The following is a 25,940-nucleotide window of genomic DNA, read 5'->3' on the forward strand; positions in this document are numbered from 1 at the left end:
GCTGGTCTTGAACTCCTGACCTCGTGATCCGCCTGCCTCATGTTTTCTTTTTTATTAATTAAAAGCAATTTTTAGTCATTTGTTTTTTTATTTGTCTAACTTCCACACTAGCATATTTACCTGCTTATCTCCAGTGCCAAGCTCATCCCCCAGCACCTAGTAGATACACAATAGATGTTTGCTGAGTGAGTGTTGAATGAATAGAAGGTACCAGAAGACCTTGGCCAGTGGCAGAAAGAGAAGTTAGGCCATTATTATAGTGACTCAGGAGAGAGGTGCCAAGGGTGGAGACCAAGGCTGGGACAGCAGAGCTGTGGAACCAGTGGGGTTTATATAGACATTTCCTTGAAACTTGCAACATAAAGCAAACGAGTAAAACTGTGTGGTTCAGGGCCGTATTTTTAGATGATTCAGGTGAGTACCCCATGGGTAGTGGCTGCTCTGGAGGCTGCCCTGTGAACTGAGCAGAGGTGAGGTTTCATTGGTGCAGACAGGGAAGTATGAGTGCAGCCATCCACCAGACAACACATTGCCTCCCTCCTGGGCCCTCCAGCCAGGTTCTAGAGTGCACTGAGAGTTTTGTGTATCAGGAGTCACACAGGGTTGGGAGGATGGTGGGGAATAAAATATAAGGATATTTGGGATGAATCTGGAAAACCTGATGCTAAGTGAAGTAAGCCAGATACCAAAGGACAAATGCTGTATGATTCCGTTTATATGAGACACCTAGAGCAGGCATATTTATAGAGACAGCAAGAAAAATGGTTAGTAGGGACTGGGGGAAGAGGGGAACGGGGAGTTGATGTTTATAATGGGTACATAGTTTTTGGTGGGGATGATGAAAAAGTGCTGGAGATGGCCGGGCATGGTGGCTCATGCCTGTAATCCCAGCACTTTGGGAGGCTGAGGCGGGAGGATCACTTGTGGTCAGGGGTTCAAGACCAGCCTGGCCAACATGGTGAAACCCTGTCTCTGCTAAAAATTCAAAAATTAGCTGGGCATGCTGGTGCATGCTTGTAATCCCAGCTACTTGGGAGGCTAAGGCAGGAGAATCGCTTGATCCTGGGAGGCAGGGGTTGCAATGATCCAAGATCGTGCCACTGCACTCCAGCCTGGGTGACAGAGCAAGACTCTGTCAAGAGAGGGAGAGAGAGAGAGAGAGAGAACGGAAGTTCTGGAGATGAATAGCGATATGCTTGCACGACAATGTAGTGAATGTACTTAATGTCACTGAATTGCACCTTCAAAAAGGGCTAAAGTGGTGAATTTCACATTCTGTATGTTTTACTGTATTTGGAGTTGATCCAGTGAGTGAAGAGGAGAGGACAGGAGAGAGGCCAGTGGCAGTCTGTCTGTGCTCTGCCTGGCTGGACAGGACCCGTTCTGGTCACCTCAGAGAGAGGCCAGGTCAGGCTTCCAACAAGTTATCCCCCATTGGACATTCATCGGCCAGAGGACAGCCCTGTGTTCTCCTCATGTGTGACTGTGCCCCTTCCTTTGCCCCACAACAGAGGTAGCTAGCCAGTGTAGTGAATGAACAGGAGAGAGGTTTGCTCAGCAGTCCTCTGAATTGGGCGCCAGTAAGAAGGAGATACAGGCTGTGGAGGAACATATGCACTGGGGCCCAGCCTACCCCAGCCTTGGGTCCTCCATTATCAACATGCCCTCAAGGGATCAGCTTGGGCACCAGCTTCCTGCTGCCTGCCATGAGTTGACCTCTAGAGCTCAGGTGTAACCTAGGTTGCAGCTGGAGGTCTGCCCACTGGGCCTTCACCTGCACAATGGTCGCTTATTATTAAGGCATTTTGGCCTTGGGCAGAGAAGACAGTAAGTCTTGCCTGGCTCCATAAACCTTACCCATTCCATGCCTGCTGGCCAAACCCTATGACTTGGGACAAGGCTGGGCCATACCCAGGGAGCAAATCAGGGAAATTTCTAAGGGCTTGGAAGGAAAGAGTCGGGGGGTAGGGGATGTCAGGGTTGATTCCAAGCCCTTGAGGAGCCATGAGAGTTTTCTGACTTCAGAGAAGCAGACTCCCCAGATGGGAGCTTCATTCACAACATCATTATTCCCAATACGTACAAGAGCCTCTGAATTCCCACAAACTTACATCAACAGGAGCACTCTTTTTGCCACTTTAAAACAAAGCTGAAACTGGAATAGCAGAATTGGAAGCTACTGAGGAGAGTCCCAGGCCAGTGATACATTCATTTCCCAATGAGGTGGTCATGTCTAGCTAGTTAGGTCAGAGCAGGGACTAGACCCCATGTCTCTTAACTTCCAGCCTATTGCCTGTCCACACACCATCATTGCTCTTAACTCTCCTATTTATATATAGTGGCTTGGGGGATCTGTCTAAGGCTACCTCTGCCATCTTGTCATGTGTCTTCATGATTTTCTTCCTGCAGGAGGTGCTCTGGTAAAACAAGTATAAAATGAACGTCAGGATGTTGTCCCTCATGGTGGGCATCTTCTCTGTCCTCAATAGCATCCAGTTCTTCATCTTTGACGTGAACCACATGACAAACATTGGCTATGAGGCCAAGTTCCACATCTACATGGACTCAAAGTCAGAGCTAGTCACTTGGATCCTGTCCAACAGGGCTAACATCAGCACTGGCCTCTCCTTCACCACCATCATCATCAGCTGCTTCCTCCTTTATAGTATCCACAAGAATATCTACACGGGGCTGCTGATCTATGCCATGTGGATCATCACTTACGAGTGCATCAAATTCTCCATAGTCCTGGTCCTCAACAGGATCACTGAAGATTTCTTCAAGGAGCTGAGTTACTTGCACTGGATCTTCCAGATCTCGCACATGCTCCTGCACTTTTTCTGTCTGCCCTTCATCGTCAAGCATGCATACAACCTTTACAAGGAATCCCAGACTGTGAGCAGGAAACGCCGCCACATGCTCTCCTCCACCACTGCAGTGAACTCATGACCACCTGTCTGTCTGGGAATGTTGTACCAGAAATTAAACTGAACCATGCCAGGAAAGGTGGGAGGGAATGGTGCTCCTCAACAATGGAATCTCCCCACCCTGCCTGGCTTCTGTTGATGCTGCTTGGTTTGTCAGGGCTTTTGAGTTTTATGCACTGAGGAATGATTCTCGGGAGAGGGCAGGTTGTGCGGATCAATTATTTTACAGATGTGTTGTGTGACTTGTTTTAGCAGTTAATGATATGTGGCCTTGTGCTTACTTAACCATCTCACTGGTGTCTGTTTTTGCCTCTCACAGTCTCCTCTGCTCTGCATATCCTTAGTTTCTAGTTCTTCCTTTATGGATTGGCCCACAGATGCCGGTTCTGCTGAGTCCTTTGGAGCAGTGTTGTCCAATAGAGCTTCCTGTGCTGATGGGAATGTTCTCTATCTGTGCTGGCCACTAGCCATGTGTGGCAACTGAGCACTTGGAATGTGGCTATTACAACCCAGTAACCAAATTTTAAATTTTATTCTTTTTTAGCTAATTTCCATTTCAATAACTATGTATGGATGGCTCAAGACTAGCCTATCCTCCCAGCATGGTGGCTCACGCCTGTAATCCCAGCACTTTGGGAGGCCAAGGCAGGTGGATCACTTGAGGTCAGGAGTTCAAGACCAGACTGGCCAGCACGGTGAAACCCCATCTCTACCAAAAATATAAAAATTAGCCAGGCGTGGTGGTGGGTGCTGGAAATCCCAGCTACTCAGGAGGCTGAGGCAGGAGAATCACTTGAACACAGGAGGCAGAGGTTGCAGTGAGCTGAGGCCACGCCATTGCAGTCCAGCCTGGTTAAGAAGAACGAAACTCCGTCTCAAAAAAGAAAAAAAAAAAGGCCGGGCGCGGTGGCTCAAGCCTGTAATCCCAGCACTTTGGGAGGCCGAGACAGGCGGATCACGAGGTCAGGAGATCGAGACCATCCTGGCTAACACGGTGAAACCCTGTCTCTACTAAAAAATACAAAAAACTAGCCGGGTGAGGTGGCGGGCGCCTGTAGTCCCAGCTACTCGGGAGGCTGAGGCAGGAGAATGGCGTGAACCCGGGAGGCGGAGCTTGCAGTGAGCTGAGATCCGGCCACAGCACTCCAGCCTGGTGACAGAGCGAGACTCCGTCTCAAAAAAAAAAAAAAAAAAAAAAAGGCTACCCTATTGGACAGCACAGCCTCTGGAGATTCACTTTACTCCTGCAGTAACCATAGAAAAGACCCCTTTCTAGAATCATGTCTTACCCTGCTTCCCTCATACTTTTCAGAAAGCAATTTCTCATGTTGGTTCATAATAACATGGCAAGAAGGATCCCCATTTAAGATAGTGCCAGGATTTTTCAACTGAAGCACTACTGACATTCTGGACTGGATAATTCTGTCCTGCAGGGGCTGTCCTTTGCACTGTAGAATGTTTAGCAGCATCCTTGGCCTCTACCCACTATTTTCCAGTAGCATCCACCTGTTCCTCATGCTGTCATGACCAAAAATATCTCCAAGGGATTAAGCCCACCCATCCCCTCCTGGGCTGGTGGATTATGTAGTTTTCAAGTCAGATAATAAAACAGGATCAGTTGGGCAAGGTGGCTCATGCCTATAATCCCAGCACTTTGGAGGCCGAGGTGGGTGGATCATTTGAGGTCAGGAGTTCAAGACTAGCCTGGACAACATGGTGAAACCCCGTCTCTACTAAAAATACAAAAATTAGCTGGATTTGGTAGTGCTTATAATCCCAGCTACTCGGGAGGCTGAGGCAGGAGAATGGCTTGAACCCAGGAGGTCGAGGTTGCAGTGAGCTGAGATGGCGCCACTGTACTCCAGCCTGGGCGACAGAGTGAGACTCTATCTCAAAAAACAAAAAACAAAAACAGGGTCGGGCGCGGTGGCTCACGCCTGTAATCCCAGCACTTTGGGAGCCCAAGGCGGGCAGATCACGAAGTCAGGAGATCAAGACTATCCTGGCTAACATGGTGAAATCCCATCTCTATTAAAAATACAAAAAAAGGCCAGGCGCGGTGGCTCACGCCTGTAGTCCCTGCACTTTGGGAGGCCGAGGCGGGCGGATCACGAGGTCAGGAGATCAAGACCATCCTGGCTAACACGGTGAAACCCCGTCTCTACTAAAATACAAAAAATTAGCCGGGCGCGGTGGCGGGCGCCTGTAGTCCCAGCTACTCGGGAGGCTGAGGCAGGAAAATGGCGCGAACCCGGGAGGCGGAGCTTGCAGTGAGCCGAGATGGTGCCACTGCACTCCAGCCTGGGGGACAGAGTGAAGACTCTGCCTCTTAAAAAAAAAAAAAAAATACAAAAAAAAATTAGCCAGGCGTGGTGGCGGGCACCTGTAGCCCCAGCTACTTGGGAGACTGAGGCAGGAGAATTGTTTGAACCCAGGAGGTGGAGGCTGCGGTGAGCTGAGATGGTGCCACTGCACTCCAGCCTGGGCATCAGAGTGAGACTCCATCTCAAAAAACAAACAAACAAACAAAAACAGGGCTGGGCGCGGCAGCTCATGCCTGTAGTCCCAGCACTTTGAGAGGCCAAGGTGGGTGGATCACGAGGTCAGGAGATCGAGATCATCCTGGCTAACACGATGAAACCCCGTTTCTACTAAAAATACAAAAAAATTAGCTGGGCGTGGTGGCAGGCGCCTGTAGTCCCAGCTTGTTGGGAGGTTGGGGCAGGAGAATGGCGTGAACCTGGGAGGCGGAGCTTGCAGTGAGTGAAGATCACACCACTGCACTCCAGCCTGGGCAACAGAGCGAGACTCCTTGTCAAAAACAAACAAACAAAACAAAAACACAGGACCAACCCTTTGAAAAACAAAAAGAACCCCCAAAAACATCTCCAGGCATTGTCAAACATCCCCTGGGGTGAGGGGGGTCAAAGTTACCCCTAGTTGAGAGGCACTATTGTAAAGCAACAGGCCCCCCGTGTTGAGAGCTGGCCGGCCCCCACCTTGAACTAGGAGCGCTGCTTTTCCTGAGAGCTCTTCACATTCACCAGTTGTGTAGTCTTCATCCTAAAGCTCCTGTTTTATGGTTTGACGAAACTGAAGCTCACTGGGCTTCAGTGATGAGATCAAGGTCATATGGTAGCAAAAGCAGGACTTGCATCTCATCATCTGACTTCATACAGGAAAGTTGGCTCCCTGATTCATTCTTACTTTTACCAAGATAAAAAGGAAGCACCTCCTTTTAGGGTAGTTCCTTTTCCCTTGAAAAATGTTGGGAGTAAAGTCAAGAGACATGTCTGTTTTGGCCATACTATTCCAAATCATGAGCATAAGAGTGACAGTAGCTGGCTTTTACTGAACACTCAGAGCCAGGTACCATCCTATAACCTATAATTCACTCAACTCTTCCCAACATCAGTTTGAACCTGGGCCAGTTCCCCAAATGACCACAAGATGGCAGTCAGTAATAAGCTTTTGCTTAGAGCTGTTGGCCCCTCAACCAAATCCTCTAAGGGTGGCTGTTCAGGATTTACGGAGCTTCCAGCTGATGACTGGGAGCTAATGTGTGTGCCTCTGCCCCAGTCTCACAAGGCATGCCTTGTCTGATTGTGACTTGCTAGTACCGGAAACACAAAATATAAAACATGGGCCAACTTCTGGATTCTGATTCCCCATCCCGGTTGAGGTCGCTAGGGTGGGAGGTGAACCTGGGCAACATTGGGGAACTGGAGACCTGTGTGTTGAAGAAGCGTAGGGAGAAGCAGAGTTCCAGGAATCAGCTCAACTGAGAGTTACTTTAGTTAAGAAAGTTTAAGACACTCAAACGCAAGGTTGTGCTATCCTCTATACCAAGACTCCTCAAAAGCATGGTTGCCTCTGCCTTCACTTCCTGGTCTCCTGTGCTTTCTAGAACCCATCCAGTTAGGTTTCTCCCCCACCGCCCCACTGGGACTGCTCTTTTCAAGGCGATATCCACACTGCTCAAGCCAGTGGTCAGTTCTCCACCTTTGCTGACCTGTCCTGCAGTGGCTTTTGACTGCTGATCCCTCTCTCCTGCCAACAGGTTTCTCTGGCGGCTCCTCTGCCTCCATCTCCATCCCTGCCCTGCCCTGCCGCACTGGCTCCTTCTCCTCAGTCTCCTTTGCTGGCCTCTCCTCATCTTCCCGACCTCCAAACACTGGAGTGCCCCCGGCTCAGTCCTTGGTCTCGTTCTCTGTCTCACTCGCTCCCAGCTCACCTGGTCCAGACCCATCACTGATAAGCCCCATATACATCTTCAGCCTGGACCTCTCCCCTAAACCCTGGCTTTGTTTATGTAGTGGCTTTCTGGATGTGGCAGCCAGCTCTAACATGGTTCCCAGAGATCCCTGCCAACTGATATTCACATTCATCACCTCTTCTTAGATGTGGGCGGGACCCAGTGATCCTCTTCTAGCAAAGAGAACATAGCAAAAGCGATGGGGTGTCCTTTCCAAGGTTAGGTTACAGAAAGATGATTACATCAGTGCTGCCCGCTCCCTGAGGGAAGCTGGCTGTCATGTTGAGAGTATCTTTATGGAAAGGCTCACACTGCCAGGAGCAGAGGTCGCCAGCCAAGAGCCTATGAGGAACAGAATCCTACCAACAGCCCCATGAGGGAGCTTGGAAGCAGATCCTCCCCTACACAACTCTTTTTTTTTTTTTTTAAATACAATATGGGGGTCTCCCTATATTGCCCAGGCTGGTCTTGAACTCCTGGCCTCAGGCAATCCTCCCACCTTGGCTTTCCAGAGTGCTGAGATTATAGACATGAGCCAGCATACCCAGTCAGGATACGTTTTGGGGAGGCTACTGTCGTAGAGACATTTTTGTAGAGATGTGACATGTACTAGTTATCAAATTACCCCAAAATTAGCTGCTTAAGACAGCACATTTATTCTGTCTTAGTTTCTGCGGACAGGAGTCCAGACACAGCTTGCCTGGTTCTCTGACTCAGATTCTTTCAGGGTCTCACTCAGGCTGTCTCTACTTTTATTTGCTTTTTAGAGATAGGGTTGCACTCTGTCACCCAGGCTGGAGTGCAGTGGTGCAATCATAGCTCACTGCAGCCTTGAACTTCTGGGCTCAAGTGATCCTCCCACCTCAGCCTCCTGAGTAGCTGGGAATACAGGTGTGCCACCACATCCAACTAATGTAAAAACAATTGTTTTTGGTCGGGCGCGGTGGCTCTCGCCTGTAATCCCAGCACTTTGGGAGGCTGAGGCGGGTGGATCACGAGGTCAGGAGATCGAGACCATCCTGGCTAACATGGTGAAACCCCATCTCTACTAAAAATACAAAAAAAAATTAGCCAGGCATGGTGGCAGCGCCTGTAGTCCCAGCTCCTCGGGAGGCTGAGGCAGGAGAATGGCGGGAACCTGGGAGGCGGAGCTTGCAGTGAGCCGAGATGGCGCCACTCACTCCAGCCTGGGCGACAGAGTGAGATTCCGTCTCAAAAAAAAAAAAAAAAAAAAAAATTTTTTTTTAAACTTTCTTAAAATGTGGGAGTGTAGCCCGGCATGTTCATGTCTGTAATCTCAGCACTTTGGGAGGCTGAGGCGGGTGGATCACCTGAGGTCGGGAGTTCAAGACCAGCCTGGCCAACATGGTGAAATCCTCTCTACTAAAAATACAAAACTTAGCCGGGCATGGTAGCGGGTGCCTGTAATCCCAGTTACTCAGGAGGCTGAGGCAGGAGAATCGCTTGAACCCAGGAGGTGGAGGTTACAGGGAGCCGAGATCGCGCCACTGCACTCCAGCCTGGGCAACAAGAGCGAAACTCCATCTCAAAATAAATAAATAAATAAACAAACAAACAAATAAATAAATAAATAAAAATTGGGGAGTGTATCCCAATCCATACTCCTGATTTTCTCCCATATACCTGCCCTAACCTCCAGTCTTTGGCACCTCTACCCTTCCATTGCTCAAGTTAAAGACCCAGGAGGCATCCTTGAGTCCTCTCTTTCTCTGAGCCTGTATCTAACCCCTCAACACTCCCCATCAGCCCACCCTTCAATACAGATCCATATCCAACCACTTCATATCACCTCCCCTGCTACCTTCCTGGCCCAGGCCATCACCATCTCTTGCCCAGGCTATTGCAGTAGCAGCTCCTGACTGGCCTCCCCACGCCGCCGCTGTGTTCCCTTTACGGTCATACAGAGATTCTTCTTCTCCGCCCAGCCACCAGAGGGCTCCTATTGAAACCTGAGTCAGATCATGTCTCTACTCCGCTCCTGTAGCCTGCCAGGGCTCCCCACCACACTCAGGGTAGAAATCCCAAGTCCTTACCATGGCATGCCAGCTGCTACATAACCCAGTCTCCTGTCACCGTCTGATGTCCTTTCTAACCACGTTGTCCGCCCCGCCTCCCTCTGCTGCAGCCATGCTGTCTTCCTTTCGGTCCCCCTAACACAGCCAGCACACTCCAGCCTCGGGGCCTTTGCACTCGCTGTGCCTTCCGCCTGAAATATTCTTACTCCAGCTATTCACCAGCTTCCTCTCTTGCTCAAAAGGCATCAGAAAGGCCTTCTCTACCAACCAGTGTGAAACAGCCCCTCCTTACCCCACCCATGTGTCTCTTTCCCACTTATTCTGCTACATTTTTTCATAACATGTACTATCACCTGACTTACTCTATACAGTTGCCTCTCCCACCACCACCCCCCAAAAATGTGAGCACCATATTTACTTCACTGATGTTTACCCAGCACCTAGTTCAATACCCAGCATGTAGCAGGTGCTTGATAAAGATTCATGGAATGAATGGACATAGACTCTCAGTTTTGTTTTTGTTTTTGTTTTGGAGACAGAGTCTCTGTCACCCAGGCTGGAGTGCAGTGGCACCATTGCGGCTCAGTGCAACCTCCGCCTCCCAAAGTGCTGAGATTACAGGCATAAGTCACCATGCCCGGCCTATGAGGGGCAAATTATTACTGCTCTTTCAGTCTCCTGTTCCTGCTCCTTTCTTCTCTCATTCAATTCTGCAGATTCTGGTGAAGAATCTAAACACAGGTAGGAAAATGCCCACAAACGACACGATTTCAGCCCCTTATTCCTTTCCTCCTTTCCCAGTCCTGTTCCCTTGTACCAACTGCTACCACTAGAAGCACCACCTCATCTCCATCTCACCAGTGGAAAACAAGTCTTTCTAACAGTGCAGGTGTCCCCGGGAAGAGCAGCACTCTAAGAGCTGTCACCCATCCCTGACACTTTCAGTCCGTGAAGATCCCCCAGCCTTCCATCCTACTTTTCTTCATACAGTTTATTACTGTGTGGCAGACCCTGAATTAGGAATTGAGGAATACCCGGGGAAGCAAGACACAGCCCACATTCCAAGGGGCTCCCAGCCTAGTGAAGGGCCAAGCCACTTGGGCTATTTGGACCCAGGACGATGGGTGCTAGAGGAAGCACTGGGGGCTGCAGGAGGAGGCCTTGGAGGTGGAAAGTCAGGGAAGTCTTCCTGGAGGAGAAAACCTGTAAGCCGAGTCCTGGAAGATAGTATGATTTAGCCCTTAGGAAGGAGGGGAAGAAGGCTGGGTGCAGTGGCTCCCGCCTGTAATCCTAGCACTTTGGGAAGCTGAGGCGGGAGGATGGCTTGAGCCAGGGGTTCAAGACCAGCCTGGGCAACATAGTAAGACTTCATCTCTACAAAAAAAATTTTAAAATTAAGCTGGGCACAGTGTCTCATGCCATGCCTGTAATCCCAGCACTTTGAGTTGGGGCAGATCATTTGAGTTCAGGAGTTTGAGACCAACATGGCCAACATGGCGAAACCCCATCTATACCAAAAAATATAAAAATTAGCTGGGCATGGTGCCGGGTGCCTGTAGCCCTGGCTACTCGGGAGCCTGAGGCAGGAAAATCGCTGGAAGCCGGGAGGTGGAGGTTGCAGTGAAGCGAGATCGCTCCACTGCACTCCAGCCTGGGTGACAGGGCAAGACTTCGTCTCAAAAAAAAAAATTAAAAAAATTAAAATTAGCCAAACATGGTGGTGTGTGCCTGTATCCCAACTACTTGGAAGTCTGAAGTGGGCGGATCTCTTGAACCTGGGAGGCAGAGGTTGCATTGAGCCAAGATTACACCACTCCCACCAGCCTGGATGACAATGAGACCCTGTCTCAAAAAAAACAAAAAAGAAAGAAAAGAAAAAGAAAAAAGAAGGGAGGGAGGAAAAGGAAAAGTGGGAGCCTGAGAAGGCGCAGGTACCCCTGGGATAGCAGATCTGTAAGCTCTTTTCAGTCATTTCCACCTAGGGTTACCGGAGGGGCTGTGTGCAGCGGATGATAGTGTCAAGAGGAAGCACGCAGGCATGGAACTTCCCCAGACAGAAGAGGGTCTCCGCTTTCCCACGGCCTCTGCTCTTAGGTGTCTAACCACCAAGTATTTCTTCAGCAACTTTCCCACCTGACTGTGGCTGCCTTTAACTCCAAGTCATTTCTAGCAATAGTGTCCCACGGAGGACAAACTTCGTTCTCTGTCAGTTTCTCCCCACTGGTTCAAGATACGTCAGTGTTTCCATGAGGTTTACTTCTTTTCACCTCGCAGCCTTCACTCTCCATTTCCCTAGCCTCCTTTCCCCTAGTCCTCCCCACAGGACTTGCTACCTTTCTTCAGTCTCTTTTTTTTTTTTTTTTTTAATGTTTTTGCTGTGTCACCCAGGCTGCAGTGCAGTGGCGCCAGGCTCAAGTGATCCCGCTTCAGCCACCTGAGTAGCTGGGACTACAGGCACATGCCACCACACCTGGCTAATTTTTGTATTTTTTTGTAGAGACAGGGTTTCGCTATGTTGCCTGGGCTTGTCTTGAACTTCTGGGCTCATGTGATCCTCCGGGCTCTGCCTTCCGAAGTGTTGGGATTACAGGAGTGTACCACTGTGCCTGACCTCAGTGACTTCTGACTGTTGGTCTGTACACATGGACTAAAGCTTTGCCTGCCCCCCACCCCCACTGCATCACTGTCTCCACCCAGCTAGTGTTTTATGAAGGGCCCTGGAGGAGGCTGCCTGGAGACAAGGACTGAGCCCCTGACTCCCAGACACACAGAGAAGATGCGCAGGGAAGCGCTCTCAGCCTCTCTCCCATGTCATCCTCTCACCAGCTATTAGGAAAACAGGGACTCCTTTAAATGCTTACTTTTTTCCCACAAATAAATTATGATTTTATTCCCTGGGAAATAATTTTTACAAATGCCTCTGATCATATTTCGTTTCATTAACAAAGGATTTTTTTGTTTTGTTTTACACCTATTTTGTTATTATTATTTTTTAAAATTTTATTTTAGGTTCACAAGCACGTGTGCAGATTTCTTTTCTTTCTTTTTTTTCTTTTTGAGATGGAGTCTCACTCTGTAGCCCAGGTTGGATTGCAGTGGCATGATCTCGACTCACTGCAACCTCCGTCTCCCGGGTTCAAGCGATTCTCCTGCCTCAGCCTCCCGAGTAGCTGGGATTACAGGCACTCACCACCACGCCTGGCTAATTTTTGTATTTTTAGTAGAGAAGGAGTTTCACCGTGTTGGCCAGGCTGGTCTCAATCTCTTGACCTTGTGATCTGCCCGCCTCAGCCTCCCAAAGTGCTGGGATTCCACAGTTTTGTTGTTGTTGTTTTGTTGTTTTGAGACAGAGTCTGCCTCTGTCACCCAGGCTGAAGTGCAATGGCGTGATCTCGGCTCACTGCAACCTCTGCCCCGTGGGCTCAAGCAGTTCTCCTGCCTCAGTGTCCCGAGTAACTGGAATTACAGGCGCCCACCAACATGCCCGGCTAATTTTTGTATTTTTAGTAGAGTTGGGGTTTCACCACGTTGGCCAGGCTGGTCTCGGACTCCTGACCTCAGTAATCTGCTAGCCTCAGCCTCTCAAACTGCTGGGATTACAGGTGTGAGTCACTGCACTTGGCTGGATTCCACAGTTTTGTGATCCTCACCCTTCTCCAAACTTCCACCCTCTAGTAGGCTCCGATGTCTGTCGTTCCCTTCTTTGTTTCCATACGTACTCAGTGTTCAGCTCCCACATGTAAGGGAGAACATGCAGTATTTTTTTTTCTGTTCCTGTGTTAGTTTGCTTAGGAAACAAGGGTTTTATGCATGTGTGTTTGGTGTATGATGTGCGTGTCTGTGCATCTGTGTTGTGTATGTGAATGTATGCATTTGTGTGTGTGTGTATGTTCGTAATCTGGGTTTGTGCATGTGCATGTTTGTATTTGTGTCTGTTGTATCTATGTGTGTATGTTTGTGCATCTGTGTTTGTGTATGTGAATATGAGTGTGTATTTGTGTATGTTGTGTCTGTGTGTATGTGTGTTTGTATGTCTATGCTTGTATATGTGTGTGTGTGCTTGTGTATATGTAAAAGACTAAGTTAAATAATTACTTGGTAGCTTCTGTACTGGAAGGGATTAAAAAGAAATAATTACCTGGTGATTGTTAGAAATAACTTTCATATTAAAGATATATAAAACTCAAAATTTTTTTCAGACTTTACATGTTTTTAAAATCTCCTTCTGCCTCCTACCAAGGATACAGAAATGTATCCTGTGAGGGGCATCTTATTTAAAATGTATGTTTGGTTTCTCTCCCCCGACAGTGTGGCGCTGACGAGAGGTCTTTTGTGAATGATGTGATGGAGAATGGATTTGAAGTCAGCCTGCTTCTCAAACGGAGTTTTGGGGGAAATAAAGGATTCCTTTCAGAGGCATTGGGAGAAAGTACTTGTAAAAGTGTCCCAGTGGCTGGGCACAGTGGCTCATGTCTGTAATCCCAACATTTTGGGGGGCCGAGGCAGGAGGATCGCTTGAGCCCAGGAGCTCAAGACCAGCCTGAGCTGGTCACTACAGGGCAACGTAGTGAGACCCTGTCTCTAAAAAATAAAAAATAAATTAAAAAAATAAAAAAACAAGAAAAGAAAAATAAAAAGTGCCCAAGCAATTAGGAATCCTGTCAATTCAGCAAATAAACATTTTGCAGCTCCTTTTCAAGCATTTCCCAGCTCCCAGCATCTTCCTCTCCAGCCTCCTCCCTGCTACCTGGACCTCAGCCTGGCCCCACCTGCCCCACCCTTTGATCTGAGGAACTCTTGCATTTTTTGGCCTGATTGGGATTATTTTATTTAGCATTTGATCACCTGTGTACAATAACCATCCACCTTCTCCACCTTCTGACATCCTGGAGCACACCTATGTTTCCCAAACATATGCATTCACACCTTCTTTCATTCATCAAAGTTTATTCATTCATCAAAACGTATGGCTTGTCAACTATATGCCTTGTGCTAAGTGAGGCAAAAATAAAAAGCAAAATGCAGTCTTGGCCCTGAATCAAGTAGAGAGCGTGTCAGGAAGTCATTACAGTACTATGTGATAAATCAGGTAAGAGAGGAAGTCCAAAGTGCTATGTTATCTCTATTTGTCAGTGATTCATTCAACGAATCTTTATTGAGTTCATACTAAATATATCAGGCCCAGTTGTAGATATTGGAGTGACAAAGGTGAAGAAAACAGGTAAATTCCGGCTCTCACGAAACTTACATTCTGAGGGGGAAGACAGATGGTAAGCAACGAAACATGCACATCTATATAATCATTTCAGCTACGATAGGTGCTGGGAAGAGAATGAGACAAGGTAGTATAATTGAGAGTTTGGTCCCAAATAACAAGACGTTGCCAGTCCTAGTAGTTCTGTCCTCTCATGATTGACTGGCTCAGGAATACGCTCTTGACTCACTGGAGATGGGCAGCCAGGAGGCCTTTGGACACAGGATGTCTCTCTGGGGGAGGTGATGCTTAACACGACTGAGAAGCTCTGTGGGAAGGACATTTGAAGCAAAGAGCAAGTGCAAAGTTCCAAGCAGGGGGAGCAAGTCTAGGGTGTTCAAAGAACAGTCAGGAAGCCAGTGACTGGGCTGGGCGCGGTGTTTCACACCCATAATCCCAGCACTCTGGGAGGCCGAGGCAGGCAGATCATCTGAGGTCAGGAGTTCAAAACCAGCCTTGGCCAACATGGTGAAACCCCATCTCTACTAAAAATACAAAAATTAGCCAGGCATGGTGGCGGGTGCCTATAATCCCAGCTACTCAGGAGGCTGAGGCAGGAGAATCTTTGAATCCGGGGCATGGAAGTTGCAGGGAGCCAAGATCGCGCCATTGCACTCCAGCTTGGGTGACAAGAGTGAAACTCCGTCTCAAAAAAAAAAAAAAAGGGCCGGGCGCGGTGGCTCATGCCTGTAATCCCAGCACTTTGGGAGGCCGAGGCGGGCGGATCACGAGGTCAGGAGATCGAGACCATCCTGGCTAACACGGTGAAACCCCGTCTCTACTAAAAATGCAAAAAATTAGCCGGGCGAGGCGGCGGGCGCCTGTAGTCCCAGCTACTCGGGAGGCTGAGGCAGGAGAATGGCGTGAACCCGGGAGGCGGAGCTTGCAGTGAGCCGAGATGGTGCCATTGCACTCCAGCCTGGGCGACTAAGCGAGACTCTGTCTCAAAAAAAAAAAAAAAAAAAAAGAAAGCCAGCAACTGGAGCACGGTGAGGAGGGCATGGAAGACAAGGTGGACCAGTATGCCTTCCAATCCCTCTAATGTACCTTCCTGGGCCTCAGAGCAGAAAGCTAAAACCAACATTCCGGATGCCTTGGCAGATACAGTCTTGGAGGCTGCACCTGGAGAGTGAACTTGGGAAGGTGGAAGTGAGGCAGAGCCCATCTTCCTGCTGCCTTTGACTTTGCTGCTGGCAAGTAAGGTCATGGAGACTCCCTGGATCTCCGCAGCAACGTTCCAGTGTTTGATCGCTAGCTTAGTGAGCAGCTGTAGCTTCCTGATCCCTGTCTTCCTGTCGGGAGTAGTGGCAGTGGCTCTCCGGGGGGCCAGTTCAGTGGTGTTCCTTCAGGAGTTACTCCCAAAGGCCAAGCATGAAGCCTCCTATACACCTCCTTCCAAGGATGTTGAAGGAAGCAAGTCCCTGTATTAAATCCCTTTCTGCTGCAAATACCTGGAGTGGTCTCTGGTTCTCTGCAACTGGGCCTGGGGGATGCAGAGGTTTGGGGGACCCAGCTCTCATCCTCCAGGAGACCCCACCATTAAGCAGAGAAGAACCCACTAATCCTACTCTCTGTTTCCCACAACAGTCAAGTCCTTTTTCATAATGAAACATTTCTTCTAACTGCAGGGTAGTTCAAATTTGGTCAAAGAATTGTGGGCAGTCTTAATAAACATAAATCCACAAGTTTCTCTTTGCCATATTTGTTGGATTGCTCAAATAATTTTTATTTTATTTTACATACTTTTTTTAAGAGACAGAGTCTCTCTCTATTATCCAGGCTGGAGTGCAGTGGTGTGGTCAAAGCTCACTGCAGCCTCACACTCCTGGGCTCAAGTAGTCCTCCTGCCTCAGCCTCCCAAGTTGCTGGAACTACAGGCACATACCACCTTGCCTGGCTAATTGTTACTTTTTGTATAAAAATACAAAAAATAAGGTGTCCCTGCGGAAGAGGTCTCACTTTGTTGCCCAGGCTGGCCTTGAACTCTTGGCCTTAAGGGATCCTCCCCACTCAGCCACCCAAAGTGCTGGGATCACAGGTGTGAGCTACTGTGCCTGGCCTCAAGTAGAGATGGCAGGCTTGATTTCCCTGGGCCATCTATTTCGGAGTAGGTTACACTTGGCTAGATGTTCAGTGACCTGCTCATCATTACAATGTTATAGACTAGCCAGGTATGGCGGCGATACTGGTCTGCATTTCCAGGTGACTTACCAATGAAAGTCAACACTTATGGAGTGCTACTGTGAGCCAGACCTGGACAAAAAGCCCTGAGGGAGATTTTCCCTCCAGGTGCTTACCGTTTAGCGGAGAGAAATACGCAAATAAGCCATCAGAACTAACACCGATTGAGTGTTTACCAGGTACTGCTCCAAATGCTTTACACGAATGAACCAATTTATTTTTCAAGACAGTGAAATAAATCATATTGTTTTTCCTATTTTACATATAAGGAAACTGAGGCCCTGTGTTCCTGCCCTCGCGGTGCTCACAAGGTAGGAGGGAAAGCTGACAGCTAAGTACATCAGTTGTGATACAGAATAATAAAGGGTTTGGGGGTACCAAGGGGTAGGTTAACTCTTTGTAGGTGACTTACTGGTAAGAAAGCCTTCTTTGGAGAGGTGACACACAAGCTGGGTTTTGAAAAATGAAAAGTGAAGACAGTCTGCAAGGCCAGTGGTTGTGGGGTGGAAGGTAGGTCAAGGGTCAGGGTTAGGGCAGAAGGCATTCCAGATGGAGGGCATGGCAAGTGCAAAGACAAGGTGGTGTGGAACAGGATGGTGTGTTGCAGGAAGCGGGAGCTCAGTAGGGTTGCAGCAGTGCTAGTGGGTAGCAGCTGGAGGGGAGGCTGGAGAGTGAGCAGCTGCCATGTCTTGAAGGGGACTCCCGTCTGCCGCCCGCCACCTCTCATCACCCCCAGCCCCCACTGCTGTGCTGAGTTTACATTTTTCTCTGGGGCAGTGGTAAGGGTTGTAATTCATCCATTAGAGTATTGTGAAATCAGTTAAGCAGGTCAAAAAGGAATAGAATGGAACAGACTAGACTGGAATAAAATAAAGATGCAATATTCTCGTATTAAGAGTAAATGCCATTCTGAAAAATGCTTCCATTTTATATATTGTGATAGAGGCTGCAAGTTTTCCATGAATCCATTCTCCTCTCTGTATCTTAATAATCAAATCCCTGGCTGGGCGCGGTGGCTCACACCTGTAATCCCAGCACTTTGGGAGGCTGAGGCGGCAGATCACCTGAGGTCAGGAGTTCAAGACCAGCCTGACCAACATGGTGAAACCCCGTCTCTACTAAAATTACAAAAATTAGCCGGGCATGGTGGTGGACACCTGTAATCCCAGCTACTTGGGAGACTGAGGCAGGAAAATCACTTGAACCCAGGAGGCAGAGGTTGCAGTGAGCTGAGATAGCACCACTGCACTGCACTCCAACCTGGACGAGAGAGCGAGACCATCTAAAAAAAATAATAATAATTAAATAAATAATCAAATCCCTGAGTCTTGGCACTTTGGCTTCCCAGCTAGAGACTACATTCTCCAGCTTCCTCTGCAGTCAGGTGTAGAAATGTGACTAAGTCCTGACCAATAGGATGTGAGCAGAAGTGGTGTGTGTCACTTCTAGGTCACCTTCCTAAAACAAATAGGTATGCACTTCTTTGTGTCTTTGTGTCTTTCTGTCCTTCCGGGGGCTGGGATGCAGATATGCTAGTAGGAACTGGAGCAGCCACCTCGGGCCTGGAGTTGGAAGCTGTGTATTGAGGGTTAACACCCTGAGCCCTGAAAAGCCCAGCCCTAGGCTGTAAAAGAGAAGTCAACTTATGTGAAAGAGAAGTGAATTTCCACCTTATTTAAGGCACTGTTACATATCTGTTACATTATCTCAAAACAATCCCTAATACACATACGCACATACATGCACGTGTGTATGTGTTCGTATATGTATATATGTATGTGTTTACACACACATACGACAAACTATACTGTAAATTATATTTATTACTATGGCTTTGTGGGGGAAAAATAAAGAGAAACTACCTGCCTTTAAAAGATATTTTGGCTGGGCACAGCAGCTCATGCTTGTAATCCCAGCATTTTAGGAGGCCAAGGCACGCGGATCACTTGAGGACAGGAGTTCAAGACCAGCCTGGCCAACATGGTGAAACCCCATCTCTACTAAAACTGCAAAAAAAATTAGCCAGGCATGGTGGCGGATGCCTGTAATCCCAGCTACTCGGAAGGCTGGGCTTTGAACCCGGGTATCAGAGGTTGCGTGAGCCAAGATCCTGCCATTGCGCTCTAGCCTGGGTGACACAGTAAGACTCAGTCTTAAAAAAAAAAAAAAAAAAAAAAAAGTGTTTTAAGCAAGTGAGCAATGCTATCAGATTCATGTTCCCAAGCTGAAAGGAATCTTAAGGATCACTTAGCCCAGTTATTCCTTCTTATAGATGGAAAATCTGAGCCCACTGAGGTTAAGCAAATTATTCAAGGTGCTGAGGCTCAGTGGCAAGAGCTAGTTTGCGAACCCTGATTTCTGAATCCAAGACCAGATGTCTTCAGTGTCACCAGCTGACAAAGATTCATTTATCTTGCTCTCTCTTTCAATCCTCAAATACATTTCAACATCACTTTATTCCTCTAATTTTCTAATTAATTTAATTCAATTCAACAAATATTTATGTATAACCCTATTATATACTAGGTTATAAAGACAGAGGAACAACCTTCATAAAATTCTCCTTAGCTGGTATCAAAAATAGATACAGAAGTAAATATTTATTGGGTTTATGCATGGATTCATACATGTACGTATCTTTCCTAGTTCTGACCACTGAGAGGGCAGAGAAGCAATGATATCCTTGTAGCAACTGAGCACATCTAGAGCTCAGATTTTTTAAAAAAATAGATTTAGGGGGTACAAGCTCATATTTGTTACAGGGATATATTGAACAGCTGGGCTTTAAGCATGACCATTGCCCAAATAGTATGCATTGTACCCATTAAGTAACTTCTCATTCCTCACCCTCTTCCCATCCTCCTACCTTTCCAAGTCTCCAGCGTCTATTATTCCACCCTCTGTGTCCATGTGTACACATTATTTAGATCCCACTTATAAATGAGAACATGTGGTATTTGACATTCTGTTTCTTTTTTTTTGAGACAGAGTCTCACTCTGTTGCCCAGGCTGGAGTGCAGTGGCGCAATCTCGGCTCACTGCAGCCTCCACCTCCCGGGTTCAAGTCATTCTCCTGCCCTCCCAAGTAGCCTGTCACCACACCCCTCTAATTTTTGTATTTTTAGTAGAGATGGGGTTTTGTCATGTCAGTCAGGCTGGTCTCGAACTCCTGACCTCAAGTGATCTGCCTGCTTTGGCCTCCCAAAGTGCTAATCACCATGCCCAGCAGGACTTTTTGTTTCTGAGTACTCCACTTCAGATAATGGCCTCCAGTTCCATCCATGTTGCTGCAAAAGACATAATTTCATTTATTAATAGCTGAGTAGTATTCCATAGTATGTATATTTTATTTATATATATTATAAATATAATATGCATAATAGCCATTTTGACTAGTATAAGGTGATACCTCATTATGGTTTTAATTTGCATCTCTCTGATGATTAGTGATGCTGAGCATTTTTCATATGCTTGTTGGTCATTTGTATGTCTTCTTTGAAAAGTGTCTGTTTATGTCATTTGCCCACATTTAAATGGGGTTATTTGTTTTTTTCTTGTTGTATTGTTTGAGTTCCTTGTAGATTCTTCATATTAGTCCTTTGTTGGATGCATACTTTGCGAACATTTCCTTCCTTCCTTCCTTCCTTTTTTTTTTTTTTTCCAGGATCTCACTCTGTCACCCAGGCTGGAATGCATGGAGTGTAGTGGCATGATCATAGCTCACTGTAGCCTCAAACTCCAAGACTCAAATTATCCTCCCACCTCAGCTTCCAGAGTAACTGGGACCACCAGTGTATGCTACCATGCCTGGCTAAGTTTTTCATTTTACTGTTTTATAGAAATGGGGTCTCACCATGTTGGCCAGGCCAGCCTTGAACTCCTGGGCTCAAGCAATCATCCCACCTCAGCCTCCCAAAGTTCTGAGATTATAGGCATAAGCCACTACACTTGGCCTGCAAATATTTTCTTACATTCTGTAGGTTGTATGTTCACTCTGTTGATTATATCTTTTGCTATGCAGAAGCTTTTTCATTTAATAAAGTCTCATTTGTCTATTTTTGCATTTTCTTTTGAGTTCTTACTCATGAATTATTTGCTTAGGCCAATGTCTAGAATTTTCCTAGATTTTCTTCTAGAGTTTTTGCAGTTTCAGGTCTTACATTTAAGTTTTTAATCCATCTTGAGTTAATTTTGTATATGGTAAGAGGTATGGGTCCAGTTTCATTCTTCGGCATATGGCTATCCAATTTTCCCAGCACCATGTATTGAGTAGGGTGTCCTTACCCCAGGATAAATTTTTGTCAGCTTTGCAAAGACCAGTTGACTGTAAGTATGTGGCTTTTTTTCTGGATTATTTATTCTGTTCCATTGATCTATGTGCCTATTTCTATACCAGCACCATGCTGTTTTGGTTACTATAGCCTTGTAGTATAATTTGAAGTCAAATAATATGATACTTCCAGCTTTGTTCTTTTTGCTTAGGATTACTTTGGCTATTTGGGCTTAAGCCCAGGAGGTTGAGGCTGCAGTGAGCCAAGAATGTGCCACTGCACTCTAGCCAGGACAACAAGCAAGACCCTATCTCTTAAAAAAAAAAAAAAAAAAATAGCCTGGGTGCAGTGGCTCATACCCGCAATCCCAGCACTTTGGGAGGCCGAGGCGGGTGGATCTCGAGGTCAGGAGTTCAAGACCAGCCTAACCAAGATGGTAAAACCCCATCTCTACTAAAAATTTAAAAAAATTAGCTGGGCGTGGTGATGGGCACCTGTAATCCCAGCTACTTGGGAGGCTGAGATAGGAGAATTGCTTGAATCCGGGAGGTAGAGGTTGCAGTGAGCTGAGATCATACCACTGCACTCCAGCCTGGGTGAAAGAGCGAGACTCCATCTAAAAAATAAATAAATAAAAATAAATAAATAAATAAATAATTTAAAAATAAAAATGAATTTATTGAGGCCTGTTTTGTGGCCCAACATAAGGTCTACCTTGGAGAATGTTCCGTGTGCTGATGAGAAGAATGTATATTCTATGGTTGTTGGGTAGAATGTTCTGTAAATGTCTCTTAGGTCCATTTGGTCTAAAGTCCAATTTAAATCCAGTGCTTCTTTGTAGATTTTCTTTCTCGATGATCTATCTAGTGTGTCAGTGGGGATGCAAAGTCCCCCACTATTGTTACATTCCTGTCTATCTCTTTTCTTAGGTCAAGTAGTATTTGTTTGATGAATCTTGGTGCTCCAATGTTGGGTTTGTATGTATTTAGGATTGTTGTATCATCTTGTTGAATTGATCCTTTTATCATTATATAATGACCTTCTTTATCTTTTTTTTTTTTTTTTTTTTTTTTTTGAGATAGAGTCTCACTCTGTTGCCCAGGCTGGAGTACAGTGGTGCAATCTCGGCTCACTGCAACCTCTGCCTCCCAGGTTAAAGTGATTCTCCCTCCTCAGCTTCCCGAGCAGCTGGGACTACAGGCATGCACCACCACGCCCAGCTAATTTTTGTATTTTTAGTAGAGACAGGGTTTCACCATGTTGGCCAGGCTGGTCTTGAACTCCTGACCTCAGGTGATCCACCCGCCTCAGCCTCCCAAAGTGCTGAGATTACAGGAGTGAGCCACCGTGCCTGGCCTATCTTTCTTTCTTTTTTTTTTTTTTTTTTTTTTTTTTTCTGTTGTTGATTTAAAGCCTGCTTTGTCTAAGTATAGCTACTCCTGCTCACTTTTGGTTTCCATTTGCATAGAATATCTCTTTCCACCCCTTTACTACCTTCAGTCTATAAGTGTCTTTACCAGTTAGATGGATTTCTTGTATATATGATTGGATTATTTTTTCTTATCCACTCCACCACGGATTTGGCTTTTAAATAGCATTCTTCAATCAAAGGAACCAAAGTTTCTTGGAGAAGTAGTTGATTTCAGTGCTGGGAAGGGAAAACACATGAGGAACCCGGAGTAGTTTATGGTGGCAGAGAGAAAGTGCTCAAAAAAGGATGGGAGCTCATTGAAAGGACTCAGGAACCAACCTGAAAGAGCTCCCAATGGCTAAAGCTGAAGCAGTTTGAGCAACCAAATAATTAACAATAGTAATGGATTCTATAACCCATAGAATAAAATACATATCCATGAGTCCATACTGATATGAATAACTGAATAAACAAAATGACCTTCTTTACTTATCTAGATGACTGGAAATGTGAGAATTTCAATACTCATAGCTGTGGGTAGGCTTGAGTAATTATACTTTGTAGTATCTGGAATTAAAACCACTTGTAGGCCAGGCGTGGTGGGTCACGCCTATAATCCCAGCACTTTGGGAGGCCAAAGCTGGCAGATCACCTGAGGTCGGGAGTTCGAAACGAGCCTGACAAACACATGGAGACACGCCGTCTCTACTAAAAATACAAAAATTAGCTGGGTGTGGTGGTGCATACCTGTAATCCCAGCTATTAGGGAGGCTGAGGCAGGAGAATCTTTTGAACCCAGGAGGCAGAGGTTGCAGTGAGCTGAGATCATGCCATTGCACTCCAGCCTGGGCAATAAGAGCAAAACTCTGTCTCAAAAGAAAAAGAAAAAAAAAACCCGCTTGTAGTAGACAAGCGGTTTTGTCCGCCACAAGTGGCTTATCTCTGCCACTCAACAGTCTTGTCATCCTCACCATCTATAAAATGGGAATAAGATCATCTATCTTGCTTACCCCATGATTCTCCAGAGAAATAAATATATAAAAGGAAGTGGCTGGGTGAGGTGGCTCACACCTCTAATCCCAGCACTTTGGGAGGCCAAGGTAGGCAGATGACTTGAGCTCAGGAGTTTGAGACCAGCCTAAGCAGTGTGGCAAAACCCTGTCTCTACAAAAAATACAAAAATTAGCCGGGAGTGGTGGTGTGTGCCTGTAGTCCCAGCTATTCAGGAGGCTGAGGCAGAAGGATCGCTTGAACCTCAGAGACAGAGGTTGCAGTGAGCTGAGATTGTGCCACTGCACTCCAGCCTGGGAGACAGAGCCAAACCCTGTCTCAGAAAAAAAAAAAAGAAAGGAAAAAAAGAAAAAAAGTAAAGGGAGAAAAATCTCCTTAATCATCAAGTACTCCAATCACCTATGTCATAACATAGTTGATATTCCTTATTTGTGGATTGTGTATTTATGAATTTGCCTACATGCCAAAATGTATTTGTGACCCCAAAATCAAAACTCATAGTGCTTTCACAGTCATTGCAAATATGTGCAAAGTGGTGAAAAATTTGAGTCATCCAGCCGGGAACAGTGGCTCATGCCTGTAATCCCAACAATTTGGGAGGCTGAAGCAAGAGGATCACTTGCACCCAGGAGTTCAAGATCAGCCTGGGCAACACGGCAAGACCCCATCTCTACACACACACACACAGAAAATACAAAAATTCGAGTCACCCAACGTGCATGAGTTGCTCAATGATCCCCCCTGAGGTGGAACAAAGCAATGCTCTGCCTCCTTGTTTGCGCTCTCAGACTGTCAACAATTGTCCTTTTGGTGGTATATTTAGTGCCACAGTTTTTGCATTTTTGTGCTCTTTGTTGGTGGTTTTACTGTTTAAAACAGGCCTTGCTCTTGCCCTTCCTCTTTCTGCTATGTGAAGACACAGTGTCTCCTCTCCGGATGATACAGCAACAAGGTGCCATATTGGAAGGAAGCAGAGAACATCCCTCGCCAAATAATCAATCCTGCTGGTGCCTTAATCATGAACTTCTCAGCCTACTCAAGAAGGCCATCACCATATGTGAGCTGATCCATCTTGGACTTCCAAGCCTCCAGAACTATGCTGCTCATTTGAAAGTATGATTACTGCTGTTCCAAAACAACAAAAGCTTTGCAGGGAATTCATCCGTGAACAGTAGCAGAAACTTTCATTGCTGTATTAATTATCCCATGCAGAATTTCCGGATTCAACAAATCTTTTTACCCTGTTCTTAAAAGCACCATATTACTAAGAATAGGAGTGTTCCACCTCTTTAAAGACATGCGTCTGTACATATCTTTTATATATTGCTTCTCACTTTATGTCATCTTCAGAGATTTATTTTAAATATTACATGTCTCTTAACCAATGTAGAATAAAAACCAGTAACCCATTTAACAATTAAAAATAAATTTAAAAATAATAATAATAATAAAATAGCCCTCAAGGGCAGTGCTGAGGTGCTGTCTTATCTTTCTATGCACAAGAAGCTATAATGTGCCTTACAGAGAAATATATGTGTCAGATAAACTTTATTAAAGCATGAGTTATAGCACTTTTTTTATATATATATACACACACACATATATATACACATATATACACACATATACATATATATGTGTATATATATACATACACATACATTGGAGACAGGGTTTCACTGTGTCTCTGTCTGGAGTGCAGTGATGCAATCACGGCTCATTACAGCCTCAATCTTCCTGCCTCAGGCTATCCTCCCACCTCGGCCTCCCAAGTACCTGGGACTACAGGTGTGCACCACTACACCCAGCTAATTTTTTTTTTAGTCTTTTTGTTGATATGGGGGTCTCACTATGTTGCCCAGGCTGATCTTGAACTCCTGAGTTCAAGCAATCCTCCGACCTTGGCCTCCAAAAGTGCTGGGATTACAGGTGTGAGCCACCACACCCAGCCAACAATTTATATTACATAAATGTCTTTAAACAGAAACACTCATATTATAACATAAGCTTATGTATAGATTAGTTGATGAAAATGTTGTGACCAGAGGCTTGCAGAACCTAACCCTGTATTTCCCCCAGGAGTAATGGTTCAGTAATCACTAATTCAGTGTTCATGGCAACTTTATAGAATATAACTACTTCAAGTAATAAGAGTCGACTGCATTTTGTAAAACGTTCCATGTCCCTGGTCCACCTGTACTTGTTTTAACCTAGTCTCAAGTATTCCTTACAGCATAGTAGGAAAATGTATTTATCTAAGGCTCCTACCAGTCATCTAAGCATTGAAGTTTGCTGGTTTGTCTGCCACTTTCTAACCCCTGACAGATATCTGATTAGCTGGGCACTTTGGGGTCCTAATTTTTCTCAAGTAGGTTGATAGTTTTTCCTGATTTCTATATTCAGTTTTTGCCAATTTCAGAGAGAAAATACTTACCCCGGTGACAGACACTTGATTTTTTTTCAAAAATTTCCTGCCAGTCAGGTGTGGGTCACACCTGTAATCCCAGCACTTTGCGGGGCTGAGGTGAGAGAATCGCTTGAGGCCAGGAGTTTGAGACCATCCTGGGCAATGTAGCGAGATCCTGTCTCTGCAA

At 46.2% G+C, this 25,940-nt stretch overlaps 1 protein-coding gene across 1 annotated transcript; it reads left to right on the forward strand.

Annotated features, from left to right (window-relative positions):
- The first annotated feature begins 2,414 nt into the window (after window positions 1–2,414).
- TMEM217B (transmembrane protein 217B) lies at window positions 2,415–3,066 on the forward strand. Its single transcript, XM_028847614.2, has one exon. The coding sequence runs from the start codon at window positions 2,437–2,439 to the stop codon at window positions 2,947–2,949; it is 513 nt and encodes a 170-aa protein (XP_028703447.2). The 5' UTR covers window positions 2,415–2,436; the 3' UTR covers window positions 2,950–3,066.
- The last annotated feature ends 22,874 nt before the right edge of the window (window positions 3,067–25,940 follow it).

The sequence above is a fragment of the Macaca mulatta genome, chromosome 4 (genome assembly GCF_049350105.2).
Source record: "Macaca mulatta isolate MMU2019108-1 chromosome 4, T2T-MMU8v2.0, whole genome shotgun sequence".
Classification (NCBI taxonomy): domain Eukaryota; kingdom Metazoa; phylum Chordata; class Mammalia; order Primates; family Cercopithecidae; genus Macaca; species Macaca mulatta.

Coding starts and splice junctions, on each gene's coding strand:
- TMEM217B (XM_028847614.2), top strand. CDS start 2,437: ATGAACGTCAGGATGTTGTCCCTCATGGTGGGCATCTTCTCTGTCCTC.